At 42.7% G+C, this 16,142-nt stretch overlaps 2 protein-coding genes across 2 annotated transcripts; one reads left to right on the top strand and one right to left on the bottom strand.

The window, feature by feature from the left end:
- Positions 1-754: 754 nt before the first annotated feature.
- tram1 (translocation associated membrane protein 1) lies at positions 755-7,438 on the bottom strand. The gene is made up of 11 exons (XM_070985546.1): positions 7,125-7,438; positions 5,506-5,569; positions 4,379-4,497; positions 4,185-4,301; positions 4,036-4,094; positions 3,797-3,881; positions 3,428-3,498; positions 3,193-3,297; positions 2,953-3,096; positions 2,460-2,611; positions 755-2,300 (listed from the first exon to the last, which is right to left on the bottom strand). Exons 1-11 carry the CDS (start codon positions 7,245-7,247, stop codon positions 2,230-2,232), a joined length of 1,110 nt encoding a protein of 369 aa, XP_070841647.1. The 5' UTR covers positions 7,248-7,438; the 3' UTR covers positions 755-2,229.
- Positions 7,439-10,341: 2,903 nt separating this feature from the next.
- Positions 10,342-12,633, top strand: xkr9 (XK, Kell blood group complex subunit-related family, member 9). The gene is given in 4 exon segments (XM_070986329.1): positions 10,342-10,437; positions 10,440-10,774; positions 11,088-11,302; positions 11,379-12,633. Coding segments are annotated over 4 exon segments (1,275 nt in total). The 3' UTR covers positions 12,008-12,633.
- The last annotated feature ends 3,509 nt before the right edge of the window (positions 12,634-16,142 follow it).

Here is a 16,142-nt window from a genome sequence, read left to right as displayed (position 1 = left end):
TTTTATTTATTTATTTTTATTTTTTTAGCAATCTGGAGGGAGTTTACGCCCCAAAATTAGACACGTACACAAGGTTTTTGTTCCGTTGGATAATTTCAGTGGTTTTTCTTACTCATTATGTTTACATTTTATTATGAGACAAACAAACAATAAATAACTAAAGGCTTCAGCTCTTAATTTAATTCATGGCAGTATGCAGAGGGGCACCATTTACACCTCAATGTTAGGATATAAAATGTACGTAGTAGGCCTAATTGTATAGTTACCTCAATAAATTTGACAAACCCAGCAATTATCACATTTTAGACACCTTCTTTTTGGATATTTCTTTTCTGAGAGTGGTGAGGAATGGGTTTGGGGGACTTGTGACTTCAGTACTTCTAAAATCGTGGCTACTGCTTTGCTTCAAGGGCATTAATTTATGTTTTTGCATGGAGTTCCTACCAATATGATATCTGTCACCTAGTTTGGGAGCCACTCCACTGAAATGGCCTCGTCTGTCGCTGCTTCAACACTCAGTTTACATGTTATTTTATGTTTTAGTTCATTACTGGGAGCTTATTTCTTCAGCCGCAAGTGAAAATGAGAACAGAAAACAGAGGAGGGATCCCACCATGGTTTCTTTTGTTTTTCCTCTTCAGATTCAAAGGATGGAGGATGTCATACACTGCACAGATGGTAAAGCCCTCTGAGGAAAATTGTAATATTGGGCTATAAATTAAAATAGAGTATTATCATCACCACAAAACAACAATTCTGAAAGCACACTTTATTCTTTTGTAGGATAAAGCCTCAGGACAATTTGAGAAAACCATGAGCACTGCTGATATACTGCCAGAGGACAACCATGACTCACTACTGTGTTCCTAAAATTAGTTAATGAGTTTATTCTGTAGTTTAAGCCAGTGCTCGGCGGTTGATTCTTACAATAATAATAATAATAATAATAATAATAATAATAATAATAATAGCTGACTGCGCTCCAAAGCTTTGCAGATTCATTTTATGGCATGTATCAGCAGTCAGTCAGGCTCATTTGGCACAGTTAATAGAGGGTAGGGGGGAAAACAACCAAACAAAATATTTCTCATTTCCAGTCTGTGCTTTTACAACAAGTCGCACAGACATTTTTAATCATATGCAAGGCCAAAACAAATACAGAAACCCCATTCTGCTTAAACATCAAATGAAGAGGGACCATACAAGACACTGATTCAGTCAAGCTCACTAAAGGGATGTTTGGCCTGATTTTGTCCTTTTCCAAAAGTTCTCTCATATCACTCAAAACTACCAGATGAGGCGTGTTCATTTAGACACAGCTAGAAAAGATCAGCTTCATGGCAAGGAATGTGTTCTGCTGTGGCTGCAACGCTGCTCTGAACTTCCATGATTAAATGCTACATCAGATCGCAGTTTTGCACAATACTGAACGATGAATCCACTCACAGTACTGCAGTACTGGATGTCTCCTGTTGTCCTCGGTTGCTTTCATACACTTCCCTTGTCAGTCCATTTGAGGATATATATCGAAAATGCTCATATTCTATTTTGCTTCCCATGTTTTGGTCATCGACGGTGGAAACGCTCTAATGATGTCTTGCTGTGTAAGTCTGAACAGTCTGGGGTGCGAACCTAGCCATGTCCTAAGGATGGAGCTCATAACAAGACTTCACTCATGGAAAAATAGAAGATATTATAAGGAAATTCAAAAAACTCCATACAATGTTTACAAAACCCTTGAAAGAGAGGCAGGAGTCACTGAAAGAGGAGCCGGGGTAGCAGTTACAGGAAAAAAAAAAAGGGAAATAAAACAAGCTGGAATACACAGTATTTAGGAGAAAAGCATGAAATGACCTGACTCTGGAGGAACATTAAACACTGAAATCATCATTCCTGAAATTTTAAAATTACACACCCTGTACAAAACAATCTGCATCAATAGGCACTTCTTAAATAAGGTCTTTTTTTTTGTAGTTTATTTCTGAATTTGAATCTTTTTCATTCAAAATGGCACAGCAGGGCAATGACTCTTAAATCAAGGCGCCCTGGACGACTGGCGACGGGTAAAGCTGAATAATGCATTCTGGTCCTGGGGGTGTCCAGCTGGGAGGTCAGTCCTGTGTGGTGTCGTGGTGGAGGAGCTGGAGGAGGTGTTGGTTGGACGCAGCCACACAGGGGAAGATCGTTTTTTTGAGAGGGGGGCGATAGAGGGGGCTGAGGGGAATGTATTTATGAGGACTTCTCTTTCCGTGGTCTTGGTGAGTCAGCTCCGTGGGAGTTCACTCCATTTACTCCATTGGCTAAAAACAGAGGACACATCCAAATTTTTTTTACATTTCACTCATTAATGGTAACCCAATAAAGCATGTCAGGAAGAGAAATGCAACATGAAGGTGCTGTGATGTGCATTTTCTGGCTTGGGGAAATGTTCAGTGCAGAACTTTGCGCTCGTCGCTCACCTTTGTCTTTCTTTGATTTGCTCTTGGGGGGAACTTGTTTCTTTTTCAAGGTCTGAGTCTGGGCATGCTCTCTCCACCGGCGCAGCTGAAAGTTGATAAATTTCCACATCATGAAGGCCTGAGTGAGGCAGATGGCGGCCAGGACAGTTATCCTAATGGAGAGGAGGGAAACAGTCAGTCATTAAAGTCAATAAAAATGGATGTGTTTGGCACATTTCATTTGAATTTATTGAAGCTGGTGCTGGTGAACAACTCTCCTCCTCTTCTACAACAAAGCCCTTCCTGTTCGATTGCTGAAACTTGGTGCTACATGGTGAGTCTAGAAACAAACTCCTGCTCCTTAGCTGATGGATGATCTTTATAATGGCTTAAAATGCTCGGCTGCGGCTGTGCAGCGGATATCTCAACATCATTTACTTTTTGACCCAGAGAACCCAGAACAAATCCGCTTCAAATATGCTGAAAGTTTTAAAACATAATTTTAGGCACTTACCGAACAAAAAGAACATTAAAGTTTCCTGCAGCCAAATCAAAGCCTTGGTTCTCAGCTGTGGCGAGGCCAAAGCCCACGGTGAGGACAGACAGGGACAGGGTGAGCAGCCGTCCAAGGACAAACAAGACAGCCCATATGGTGAAACTGGAAGATGGGAGGATGACCGTGATTGGAGGTGAGTCATTCCTAACACAGGCCATTAAAACTCTGAAATCATCAGCGCTGCACGTGAGAACTCACCCCGTCTGTCTGTTCTCGTTGCTGAAGTAGATCAGGCGGGAAACGTGGAACAGGAACTCGACAAAGTAGTGCAACACAAGCAGCACCAGACCTAGACGGTTCAGACTGGAAGACAAGGAAACATGATTCCCCTTTATTACAACTGACGGGAACAACACGAGGGGGTGCACCGCTAGTGTACAAACACACAATCACACACACATAATTTCAGGCTTTCTTAAGTGGCAGTTCTTACTTGAGAACGTAGGCGCCTGCAATGTGGACCAGGTACAGGAAGATGTACACAAGCTGGCGTGGAATATCCTCCTAAACAGTAAACACAAAGGAGGGGAGGCCCAAAAACGGTCAAAATATTTACAGCAGCGTGGCTCAGCACGTAGAATTAAGACAGTGTGATTCTTAGAAACAATGCAACGCGGCCAAGGAAGTCAAACAGGATATAGCCTCAGGGTCCAAACACAAGCTACTGTACGTCATACTATTCCAAAACGATGGGCCCACCACGCGCACATGCACGCACGCAGGCACGCACGCACGCACGCACGCACGCACGCAGGCACGCACGCACGCACGCACGCAGGCACGCAGGCACGCACGCTCTTACCTTCTTTGTCTTCTGGAAATACAGTTCTGGGAGGGCGTGTAACCAGTATCCCAGCTGACAAATGAAGTAGAATTTCATCTGGAATCTGGAGGAAATCAGGAGTTATAAATAAAAAGTTTTCATAATTCAGATTCTTATAAAATAACCAATAAAGTAGTGTGTATGCGGCAGGTTTTCTTGTCCAATTAAACCACAAAGGACAGCATCACATGACCTTCACATGCAACGCGATAACTTACGGCATCAGTGTATGGGGATAACCCTCCCACAGGGTGACCGGATTGGACAGGAAGTTTTCCTAAGAACAAAGAGCATGCAAATTACACTCACGGGCAGTTTATGGGCTTAACACATATGTCAAGAAGAACAGCTTGGCTACTGTACGCACAGAAAGCAGGATGCTCGCGCCCCAGCTGAAGGAGAATAGGTAGAAGGCGCTGAGCTGGCCCGACTCGTTGAACTTGCTGTGCTTAGTTTTGGAGAAGTGCTTCTTCCTGTTGATTTTCTGCAAAGACGAACAACAATAAACAATGCAGAACTGTGCCAGGTGGGAGCCCGTGCGCTCACGTGTGTCTGACTTACATCCAGCACGTACTCCTGGATGATGGCGTGCATGATGATGGCCACCAGCATGTAGAAGAAAACAGTGGCCATGTCCTTGATGCCATGGTGGAAGTGGTTCACAGCCGTCTCATCTGGGCCTTTGTAGCATGCGTAGAGGTCAGACAGTCGTCACAAAGAGAGTGATTAAAAAATATATGTACTTTTATCCGACAATTGTTCACTTCTAAAACATCGGCTGTGCCCAGTTAATGGAGGTTTTGATGCATGAACCGCCAAACTCAATTCAGACAAGTGATTCATATGCTTAATAACCTTAATGCCTGCGGTGAGGTGTTTGGATTAGAGAGTCTTGACTGTGCAGAATTACTCCACTTTGAAAAACCAGTCACTGACTGTCTCAGCACAAAGCCTCCTCTGTCTTTCTAGAGTTTCATATCATCTATACAGCCTCAAATTTGGCATCTGTGAATTGTGAAACACTGTGAACACTGAGATGAGCTGCAGCAGAGAGAGAGAGACGATGCAACATGAACACAGTTCGAGTGGTACCTCATAAGGAAATCAATCTAATCACCTGTAAAAGGCACACAGACAAAGAAAAAAATACAATGGCCTTATTGAATTTGCTCCACCACAGAGAGATTTAGGCGCTGAGTGCTATTTGCCTAATTTATACAAACGCTGTAAATACGTTACAGTGCTCAATGAGTGGCAAGGTCCCTCAGATAAGAAGTGAATCAACAGATGGCAGCTTCCAGCACAAAAAGCTCTGAGGTCGAACATTCCTTCAACAGTGTCTGAAGTTGGCAAAGAAACTGTTAACCTTGGAATGAGCGGGACTTGAATTGAGAGGCCTATATTACACCTTAGCCCAAATTCACCCGGCACAACCTTGCCACAAGAGAACTTTATAAATCAGGCAGACTAAATTTAGCTGCAAAGGGAAAAAAAGGGCTCTCAAATGGGTTTGTGTAAGGCCACGCAAGTACCGCTCCAGAATCCAAATGAGAGGCTTCCAGCCAGACAACTCTACAGAAACACTGCAGTGTATGTTAAAGCCTAAATTTGCTGTATTCATTGTTAAGTCATCATCATCATCTGTTTTCATTATAGGGCTTAAGATGACAATTTATTGCTTAACTTACCGTTTGTTGATATGGTGACATTGTACTGGACAGTTATGAATAACACTGCAAACTTCGAGGTGACCTGTGGATGTAAAAAGGGGATAAGTGATGAGAGCCTGCGCACATGCACATTTAAAAAAGATTCACACCACACGCATTTTTACTTTTTTATCAAACAGGTTTCTAGAGCTCCTTGTCTTTATGCTCACCGAAACTTGGTGTGCTGCATTTTTAAAACAAGGATTCCCTGCAAGACTGAAAATGCAGTGATTGCAGCTGTGACTTATATATGAATACTGATTATATTACAGCAATTTTAGGCCGATGGCAGACAAAGATAAGCCAAAAGTATCAGACAAGGTGGGAATTATGCACTATTGTTTGTTGCCAGTGAAAGGTGTGATAAAGCACTGCCAACTCCTTCTTTAGGGGGTCTTAAGAATAGAATAAATACAATAATTGAATGGAATGGATTTAAGAATACATGACTCGCATAGGAAATAACCTTTTGAGATTAAAATTAATTATTATTAGTATTATTATTATTGTATAGGGGTAAAATGACTGATGTGTGACGGGCAATCCAATGTGATCCAGCCATTAAACGTACTACGGCGACTAGATCAAGTTAGCCGAATTGGACGGTTAAAATGGGAAGTTGCCTACTCCTCCTTCAGAACAAAAGGCCTGCATGGACAACAAATTGATATCAAATACACCGAAGATATTCAGAGCTTAGCTAAATTGCCATAAATACTTGTCATGTGAGCCTGTTTATGCTACCATTATGATACAACACACACACATCGCAAAAACTGTTATTAAGGCATTTTATTTTGTAAAACAAAAACCGGAAGTGGTCGAAACTATGGCCCCGGTGGCGCTAATGGCGCTGCTTTTTACTGAGGATGAAACATGTTTGAAATGGAGCATAAATATGTGTGAAAGTAGAGCAGCGCGGAGCACAAAGACGGACTTTATCAACGGAGTCTGCTTTATGGGCCCGCGGCGTCGAGTTACATTTTAAACGCCGCTGAGCTCCAAGGACAACTTCCAGTTTTTGGTGCAAGCGGGTTTCTGTGATGACAGCCCTCTCAGTCGTTGTATGATTGCCACGTAACACATCTACGCATAAACTAACCCAAGTCCAGAAGGTTGCACAATACTGCAAACAGCGAGACTGACACAAAACTGCAGATCTGCAACATGATGAGACGTTTCTGTTTATTCTGCTGCACATAAAAACTTTGTTTTTTATGATGAAACCGCGGGCCTGTGGACGAGTGATTTGAAAGAGCGTTTTCAGCACGGGAAGCGGCCAGATGGAAAGTAGACGCTTGTTCCCACGTCGCTTTCATCCACACAAAACTGGGATGTGCGCAAACCTAGTGCCAGACTACCTGGATGAGTTGGTGATCTCGCAGCCTGAAAGCAAAAGCGAGGCCATCGTGCACATAAAACTTTCGATCACAAGAGGAAGTAGAGTGAAGAATAGATCAGACAGCCATGTCAGTTTCTAGGGGGAACAGATGGGGAGCATTCGGCATCTTGTCTACCAGCAGCCGGTCCGCTGTACCGGGCGAGCATCCCCGCACGACCCGCGATTAAAACCCATTCAACATGTGGACCGGACTTACCTCAAACATCAGCCCGAGGAGGAACACCATAGCAACACAGGAAACAATGTCTGCATGGTTCTGGATGACAAACTCATGGCTCAGCACCGGCGGGTTCTTGTTGGTCTTTTTTCGGATCCCCATGTCGACACGACTCGGCCCAACTTTTGCTCGGCGCAGCGCAGATGTAGTCGGTTTCTGTCAGGTATTACTGTTATCTTTCTGTGCGAGGACGCTCAAAGCTTCCTCCTGCTTCCTACAAGCAAAGGGCCAGGCAGCAGTTGAATCTGGCGTGTCACTCTTCTGCTGGTGGGAGGGTCCACGGAGAGAGAGCCGCTGCGCCTGACCAACGAGACCCTTTACGCACAGGAGAGAAAGCGCTCGGGCTCTCTATCGCCCCCCAGAGGCGTGGAGTATGACAGCTTTTAAGCCTACAGAACGACTACGGCCCATTCGCCAATAGATACTGTTGTTTCTCTCACTAGCTGTATGTGTTAAAGAGATTTCTTTTTCTGAGTTACTGGTCTAAGTTACATGTAGTCCGTCTCCAGGCTTGCCCACCTTTGACACTCACTGCAGTAGATAATGTATATATGTATACTGTCATATCTGTCTGTTGGACTAGTGCAAGAATGACACCTAAACAAAGAGGGAAATGAGTAAGTATTTTTTCACTTCTGGTTCCCTCATCTGAACGTCTCAACAGTGGGTAATAAGATCTGTGGTTGACACAAGTTTGAGAGATCAGTCGGGTAGAGGACAATGTGAGTTATTCATATGAGAATGTGGAGATCTTGTACAATGAGGGAAATGGTTATTCAGTTTGTTAAGGATGACTGCACTCGAGAGGCTTTAAGGGGAAACTGCGGGGACTCCCCTTAAAATGGAAAATGTGTGAGAGTAAAACCTGAAAGTGGCGGTAATGTAACATCACGCCTGCAAACTTCTGTAAAACCTCAAAGAGGAAGAAGAAGAAGCTGAAGAGATGTTCACATTTTGTTCTACAACATAGAATATGTTGAGTTTCATGAATTTTGAAGCTTTCACATGAAAGTCATCTACTCTCTACTAGTCTGCCTTTAAAACCTTGTTTTTCATGCTCTTGCTATTCTAACTCAAACTTTCCAACTTGTAGACTTACCAATTTATAGTGTGTGTGTGTCAAGTGAAATGAGTTTAGTTGCAGTGACATTGAAAATAAAAAATGCGTCATCCTTGCAGCTCTTTATATGAAGCTACAGCCAGAAGCTGGTTATCTTAGCATAGCATAAAGCCTGGAAACGGGAAAACATATAGCCTGGCTTTGCCCAAAGTCAGCAAAATCTACATACCAGTACTTGTTATACCTCTTTTGTTTAATCCATACAAAAGCGAAAGTGTAAAAATGACACATTGTGTTTTACAGGGGGTTATTCACGGGGGATTTCTTGGCTGCTGGCTGCCTGTCAAACTCAAAGTTATGACAAGATTCCAGGAAGTTGCTGCACCATTCCAAGAAATAGTTGTTGTTTGTTTTATATGCTTCATATCCTCCTTACAGAGTTAAGAGTGGTATCTATATTCTCATCTAACCATGTGCAAAAAATCCTATAAACATATTTCCTATAATCTTGACCTACCTACTGCCTCTGGAGGTTAATCCAGCAGACTGTGCACAAATTATAAACAAATTAACAGATCTTTAAACCTGAATCTCTGATCCAGTTGGTGCTTAAACTTCATGATCTCATTACTTTGCATTAAGGGCTGCTTTCATTTATTTGAATGCATAAAAAAGAGTCAGTATGCCGACTCACTAATGTCAGTTACACAGCAACAATAGCTAAAGTTCACTAATATTAGCTACTCGTAAGCTACAGGTCATACCAGACCAAATAAGGCTGGAGCAGCAAAGCCTGCTGAATTGATCAAGGGTGAAAATGTGTTATGTATTCTTTCAAAGGTTAGATAAATTAAATTTACATTTCATTGCCTTGGTCAAAATATAGCTACAATAATTCATTTATTAGTGTATGTCAAGTTTGCATCATCACGTGATTGAAAATATGAATTGCATTGCAGCGTTTCTGGTCTCAGACAAAGATATTCCCACATTTACTGTAAGTACTTGTAAGTAAGTACAGGAAAACTACTGTGTGAGGTGTGCCGTCACTCTTTCTGTTCACACTAATCAAAAGGTGACACATGTTCCCATGCTGACACTTCTGCTTGTAAAACAAAATAACATATCTGGGAGACACACACACACACACACACACACACACACACACACACACACACACACACACACACACACACACACACACACACACACACACACACACACACACACACACACACACACACGCACAGGCACAGGATCTATTACGCAATCACATTTTTCCGGCTTGACTGTGTGAGTGCAGATTGCTGTCGCTGAGGTGGAGCTTCTCATGAATTTCAAGGGAAGAGAAAGAGAGCTCACACACACAGAAGTGTTCTGCTTCTGTGACTAAACGCTGCTGTCTGCCATGGGCAAAATATACTGGTGAGTTCAATTACTGTTTTTTTTTTATCTGTGTGTGTTTGTGTGTAACTGTGATCTTTGTAGGATGAGAATCACTAATAACTGTATGTAATATAAAGCAAGATGTGGTCAAATTGGGATTTATATATGAGCTCAGAATAAAGAAACTTCATGAAATATTATAAATGAACACAAGTGTGGCTTTTTTTGAAGGAAGGAGAATATGAATGCCGTTTTGATAGTGTGCTGGCTTGAATTTGTTTGCCCTTAGATTTGCCCTTTGTCAATTACCAATGGCATCTCATTAAACAGTTTAACATTATGGTGAAGGTGCATTTAGGTTAAAGAGATTTTAAAATGCCACTCTGTATAAGGTGTAAGAAAAGCAGTGTGTGTTATGCAAGAGTTCATTAGGAGCCAAGCAGGCTTTGTTATCATTCTGGACTCCTGCTGATAATGCTGTTAATTATATATTATTTAATTATATAAGTGTACCATTCATTAGGACTCCATTTGTTTATGATAGAGGTCAAAGTGCAGCAGGCTGTGACACAACAGCTGACTGCAGTCATGTGTTTTTCAGGACGTTAACAGTCTAAAGCAATCATTTGTTTGCATTGTGATATATCTGCACATAACTGTAACAACAGTTCTATGTGTGTCAAGAGCATTGTCCGTTTCATCATTCTCATGGTTTTTAACACGCTGTAATGCTTTCACAGACTGACCAAAATGGCACCTGAACTGCTGGAGTCCTGCACCAAACTGTCCACATCAGCTTTTCTTCAGAACCTTGAAAAAGAAACATTTCCACCCTCATCGCCGAGTGAAACCTTTGGTTGAACAAAATGCTTCAGTCAGACATTCAATACACTAAAGTGCGATGGTTATTAACTATTGCTGGACTCTTCCTGTATGTGGTGGACATTTGGACAGACATTGGACTGGCCCTGAAATACTTTCAAGAGAAACACTTTGTGTGGACTGGACTGACTCTGGTGTTTGTTCTGGCTGGGCTGCTGGTGACGCAGATCTTCAGCTATGCCTGGTACAAGGATGACATGAATGATGTTTGGATAAATCCTGAGGGAAGGGCAACCATATCAGGCATGTCCAAAGGTGGACTCGCTGCCCTGCACCTATTTGGTTTTGGCATCTTCACCAGGTATGGGATGATGACGAATGGTGTTGACTGCTATGAAAGTGCTCCAGCTTAAGAAGGCACTAATTAAATCTGCAAAATAACAGGGACTGCTCATGTACCCTGCACACTGGGGATCAGAATGTGCAGTATGTTAACAGCAGTGCTGTGGCATGATGGAATGTGCAAAGTGGACTTACCACATTTAAGCTGCAGGAAAAAGAAAGTGCAAATGCATCATCGTCTGTGCAGCAGTAAAAGATGAATGAGTAACAAATGTGATGCATGGTGCCAATAACCTGTCTGACTCTGTCATGTGTTTGACCCGTTGCTGTAGGTATTATCACCTGCTGAAACGAGGCTTCAGAGTGATTTGGACGACAAAAGATCCCTACACGCTGGAAGAGAGGAGAGACGCGCACCACAACCTGTTTTGCCTGGCGACTGATCTGAGCATGCTCAAACTGTTCGAGTCTTTCCTGGAGAGTGTTCCCCAACTGCTTCTACAGCTGTACATAGCGCTGGGCCATGAAGAGTGCTCAGTGATGCAGTGTAAGTAGAGGCAGGAAGTCACATCTTCTGCATATTAGCAGTACTGTTATCTATACCACCTGTCTGTTTCTTTCAGATTTATCTATGGCGTTCTCCTTCTTTAACATTGCCTGGGCCCTGGTGGACTATCGCCGCTGCCTGCGCAGATCCCTACCCCAGACCAGGGAGATGCCCTCTGGACTCCCCACAGCAATCTACCTCCTTTATAAACTGTGTACCATCACCAGCCAGATCCTCAGCTACACCCTCCTCCTCATACTGAGCATCTACACCACAGTAGCCCTCACCATCCTGTGGCTGATGGCGACAACCTGGACACACTTACTTCAGACCAACTTCTGCTCATCCCGAGGCCTCGAGTTTCTGTACCGAGCGGTCATCGGAGTCATCCTCACGTTCACCTTTTTCAACGTCAAAGGACAGGACACCAGAGTAGCCATGATCATCTACTACTTCTTCTATTCTTTAATAAACACCATGGCTCCTTTGCTGCTGGCTTTCTTGAAGCCAGAGTTGCAGATAGCCACGTTTTTGCTGACAGTCAGCGGTTTAATCTTTGGATTTTCCATGCTGGGGCTGGTGTGTCTCGTGCTCTATTACCTCCTCCTGCATCCCAGGGAGATGTGGCGAGAGGCAGATGAAGTGGACGGCCTGGGAAAAGAAACAGAGGCCACAAAGAGAATAAGGAACTTTTTACAGTCGTAATGAGGGTTTTATTTTTTTAAAATCTGTTATCAAACCTGGTAATGGAAGAGGAAGGGAAACACAGAGCATGTGCAGACGTCATCTTGATATTGTTTGCAATCAAGTGCAATATAGGTTACATTTTATTTATTCTGGTTTTCATGAACTCTTCGATGTATGCTATATTTATTCTTATCATATCCATAGAAGATGACATATTTGCTAATCATAATGAACACTCTCTCTTTAGATCGCTTGAAGATATTATATATCACTGCGATTGAGGCAATCCTCTAAAAATGTATTGTAGCCAAATGAAAAACTTATATCATGCTCAAATCATTTGGTTTCTCTAATTTTGACACACAATAATAAGCCTTATTGTTATATGGTATTCTTCTAAGCTATTTTTTTTTTTTTTTACTCGTCAGCCTGTAACACATGCGTCAGCCACTAGGTGGTGTTATTGTCTAGGTTGACTTTAAAGGTGAGGTCCCTTGCTGCTGGATTCACAGGGACAAACTACTATTTTTAGATAGAAAACATGCAACAATATTTCAGGCCCAACAAACCTTTTCTAATTACATTAATGCCTTCTTTAATATTTCCAGTCAGGTATAACCTCATAATAAAAGTGCATGTTAATCTTTAAATTCTACACTGTTACTGTGTGATTCATGAGATTCCTTATTTTAATTATTCAGTCCTTTGTTTGAACTATGCTGAACATTGCTTATGCAAGCACATTATATTCCTGTTCTTTTTCTACCTCTTTTAACCCATTAATTACCCCCACAGATCGTCTCTTTAGCTTAATAATGATGAAAAATGATAACATGCTTAATTGATGCCCACAGTTAAGTTCAATAAGGCCTGGAAAGCATTCAAACTCTTTCTCAGTGACAGTCCGTTAGAACTCATCCCGCTGACCTTGTATAAATTATAAATGTCAGCTGCGACTCTGATCTTTCTCATCCCGATCCCCTAGAAACTCAAAGGTGGCAGCTAACCTTTCCCTCTCCTCAGAAATGATGAACACAGGGGTCACAGATGAGCTAACTAGAAACAACAAACCTGTGCTAATTTTGTTTTGACTACCAGCAAAATATTGTGTGAGTCAAGCCGGAGAACTGAGGACGTCGTTTCTTCCCGGCCAGGGCAGGGGGGAGGTGGGGGTGCTCGACTGGCCCAGTGTGAGCTCACCTGGGAGGAACGCTGACAAACCGCCGAGTCCAGAGTGCACAGCGCTTGTTGGCGCTCAAATACACTCAGCAACCCCCCCCCCCCTTACTTTAATTCAGCCAAACTCTGAGACTTTTTGACTTGTTTACTCCAAGGGGCCACTTTAACTTTCATCTGTCAGTTGTGCTCTGTCAGAGGCACTCCATAAAATGACAAATTTAAGTGAGGAACTTGTGTTGGGGAGGAAATGAATCAGTGCCAGGTAGTTACCACACAGAATTCAGTTTGACGGTGGAGCTGCAGCGGACAGACTTTAACTCTTTGACTCTGAAATGTTTGTTCTTTCTATGCATTTAGACTGAGCAAAGGCATTTGTTCTACATAAATAACTATAGAGTATATATATCTCTCTAGGAGTATTAGATATACAGTGTTAATATACAGTAATCGGATGGACAGAATCCCAAAATGATGCTGATAGCTTACCTTTGCAACCCAAAGGAGGACACTGCACCTGTAGGCATCATTAGGGAGATAATAAAATGACTTCATCCTTTGCATTTCAGATGATGGATGCTCCCCTCGCTCTCCCTTCCACTGAATATATCCTTGGATTCAGTGGACTAATGCGATGTAAACCTGCCAAAGGGACTTTTATTGAGAGAAGATGCATGTGTCCCAGACTGAAGTCCTACGCAGTCTCTCCCTCTCTGTCTTCCTTTGCTTTTGTTGAGCTACACACATGCTTTTGGCTGTGACTCACCACTGATAGCACTGCCAGGGACCAGTCACAAGCCATTGGGAAGAAACGTGTTGAGTAAAGCATTACCTCTCTCCCTAGGAGAAAACAAGCAGAGAGAACTCTGGCGTTGACAACCTCTCTGTAATTTCCACTTCTGGCACCGAGAGCTTAATACCCAGTAATCTCTCACTCTGATCTCACTGTAATGCACCTCCAGAAGGGCTGGAGAGCATGGTGAGAATCTGAGAAACTAATGGCGAATCAAAGATGATGATACATGACAGTGCAAGATGAATCTCCGGAGCACCGTAGGCCTTCATTCTGCTCAGCCAAGGACACGAAATCTTGTGCAAAGCATTGACCACTGAAGAGGGAAAATGTGCAAACACAGAGACTTGTAAACTCACACTGCCCTCACTGTCAGCAGCTCCATTTTTGTCTGATTGAATGGCGCTCAGCGTCAACATAAACAACCTTGACCGCTGACCTCTCTATAACCATCACTAGCTTTTCACCAAATCTTATCTTTTTGTTTTCCATCACCACATCCTGTAACAGCCGGTCAGGAGGGGGGCATTCCTGGCGTACGCCATCCCCACAATTTGTACAGACACAATAAACCCAGAGAGGCAGGCTGTTTTTCATTAGGGCTTCAAAGTCCATATAAACTATGATTAATGAAGTCCTGAGATGTTGTATGTCTTTAATTATTATGACTTGACTGCTACACCAGTGCCGCGGATGCATTAGCAGTGTTGGCGATCTGTACACATCTGCCTGGCTCGTTCTGACATGGCAGCTTCGCCTCATTCTTGGAGAATTTCCCGAATGTGGAGGAGAGCGGGAGGGGAGTGATAGAAGCCCCCACCCTTTTTTTTGCAATGGCACAGAAGTTTCTTTAATCACTGCACATGCACACTTACAAATGAGTTTGGGCAGTGACAGATTGGAGAGCAGGCTGAGGATAATTACATGCAGTGGGCTGGTGTGTGATCAGAGCATGGCATTGCATTACCCAGAGGGTTCTGTAAATAAAGTCCTCATGCAATGAATGAGGATATTGTAAAATGCATTATGCTGGGTACAATAGCCCCACCATTGTTACAATTTGGGTTCCTGCTCCAGAGTAGCAGTTGGTGTAGTATAACAAGAACTGCAACAAGGAGGTCAGTCTAGGCTTAAGCAGAAAATGTTGTGGATGAGAGCAGTTTTTACCATAAATCTGCACCAAGGGCACCAATTAGCTACAGTAACTAAACATATATAGAGAATTAACTTTAGGTAGTAAAGATCTTTATTCTCTCAGGCTTTAAAAGAACACTTTCACTGAAATACATATTTCTTTACAAAGAGTGTCATGTCATAGATGAATACTAAGTACAGCTGAGGCTGATGCGGATGTAATTAGTTTTGCAAGTATGTTTCAATAAAAGGAAGCACATCTTCCTTCGGGAACCACAAATGTCTGCTCAAAACTGCATGACTTTCCATCCAGGCATTTCAGTCTTGACCAATGTGGTGGACTGACCAAGAGACTGAGTCAGCCAACAAATGTCCGTGAAAGAGCGTACTGGAACTACTCCGTGTGCATTAAAAGCACGAAACAGGTAACCGGACTAACCAGCGCTGCTAAGATGTGCAGTATCTGCACAAGTTTTGTGATGAGAAAAAGCCTCTACTGTTTTTATTACCCTTACATGTCAGTGGAGAACACTCACACCTGGGAGCTGTCTGAAACAGCCGCAGCCTCGGTCTCATGCTGTTGTCCTCAGAGCAGCTCCACTGGGACAGTTGGTGTTTAGTGCTGTTTGGGAATGTAACAATAGTTGCTGGGGGAAGAAAGTGCGCAGTTAATCACCTCCTGCTTCCAGATTTTCCCAGCCAGTCCATGGATTCAGCTTGGGACTCACCAGCCTATTAAAATACACTGACTGTTTGACTGTAAAGGATCAAATGAATTCACAAACAGTTCTTTTTCATGAAACCAATGTAAAATACATGCTAGACAAAAACATGACAGTTTGTTTCCAACATGCTATCTTAACAAGTCAGATGAGAGCCGTCTTAAAAGGGCTTCAAAGAATTGTTGCAGTGATTAAACTAAGTGTACTCTCTACTCTGCGTCATGTCCAGACAGCGGGATAGAGAAACAAAGAGCAAAGAGGAAGCTCATTTGTATAATCCTCATTTAGTGCAGCCGGTTTATATTTCACAGTCATGGACTCAGCGCTA

Source organism: Chaetodon trifascialis, chromosome 18 (genome assembly GCF_039877785.1).
Source record: "Chaetodon trifascialis isolate fChaTrf1 chromosome 18, fChaTrf1.hap1, whole genome shotgun sequence".
Classification (NCBI taxonomy): domain Eukaryota; kingdom Metazoa; phylum Chordata; class Actinopteri; order Chaetodontiformes; family Chaetodontidae; genus Chaetodon; species Chaetodon trifascialis.
Note: the sequence above shows the minus strand (reverse complement) of the source record. Positions and strands in the feature narration are given on the sequence as shown.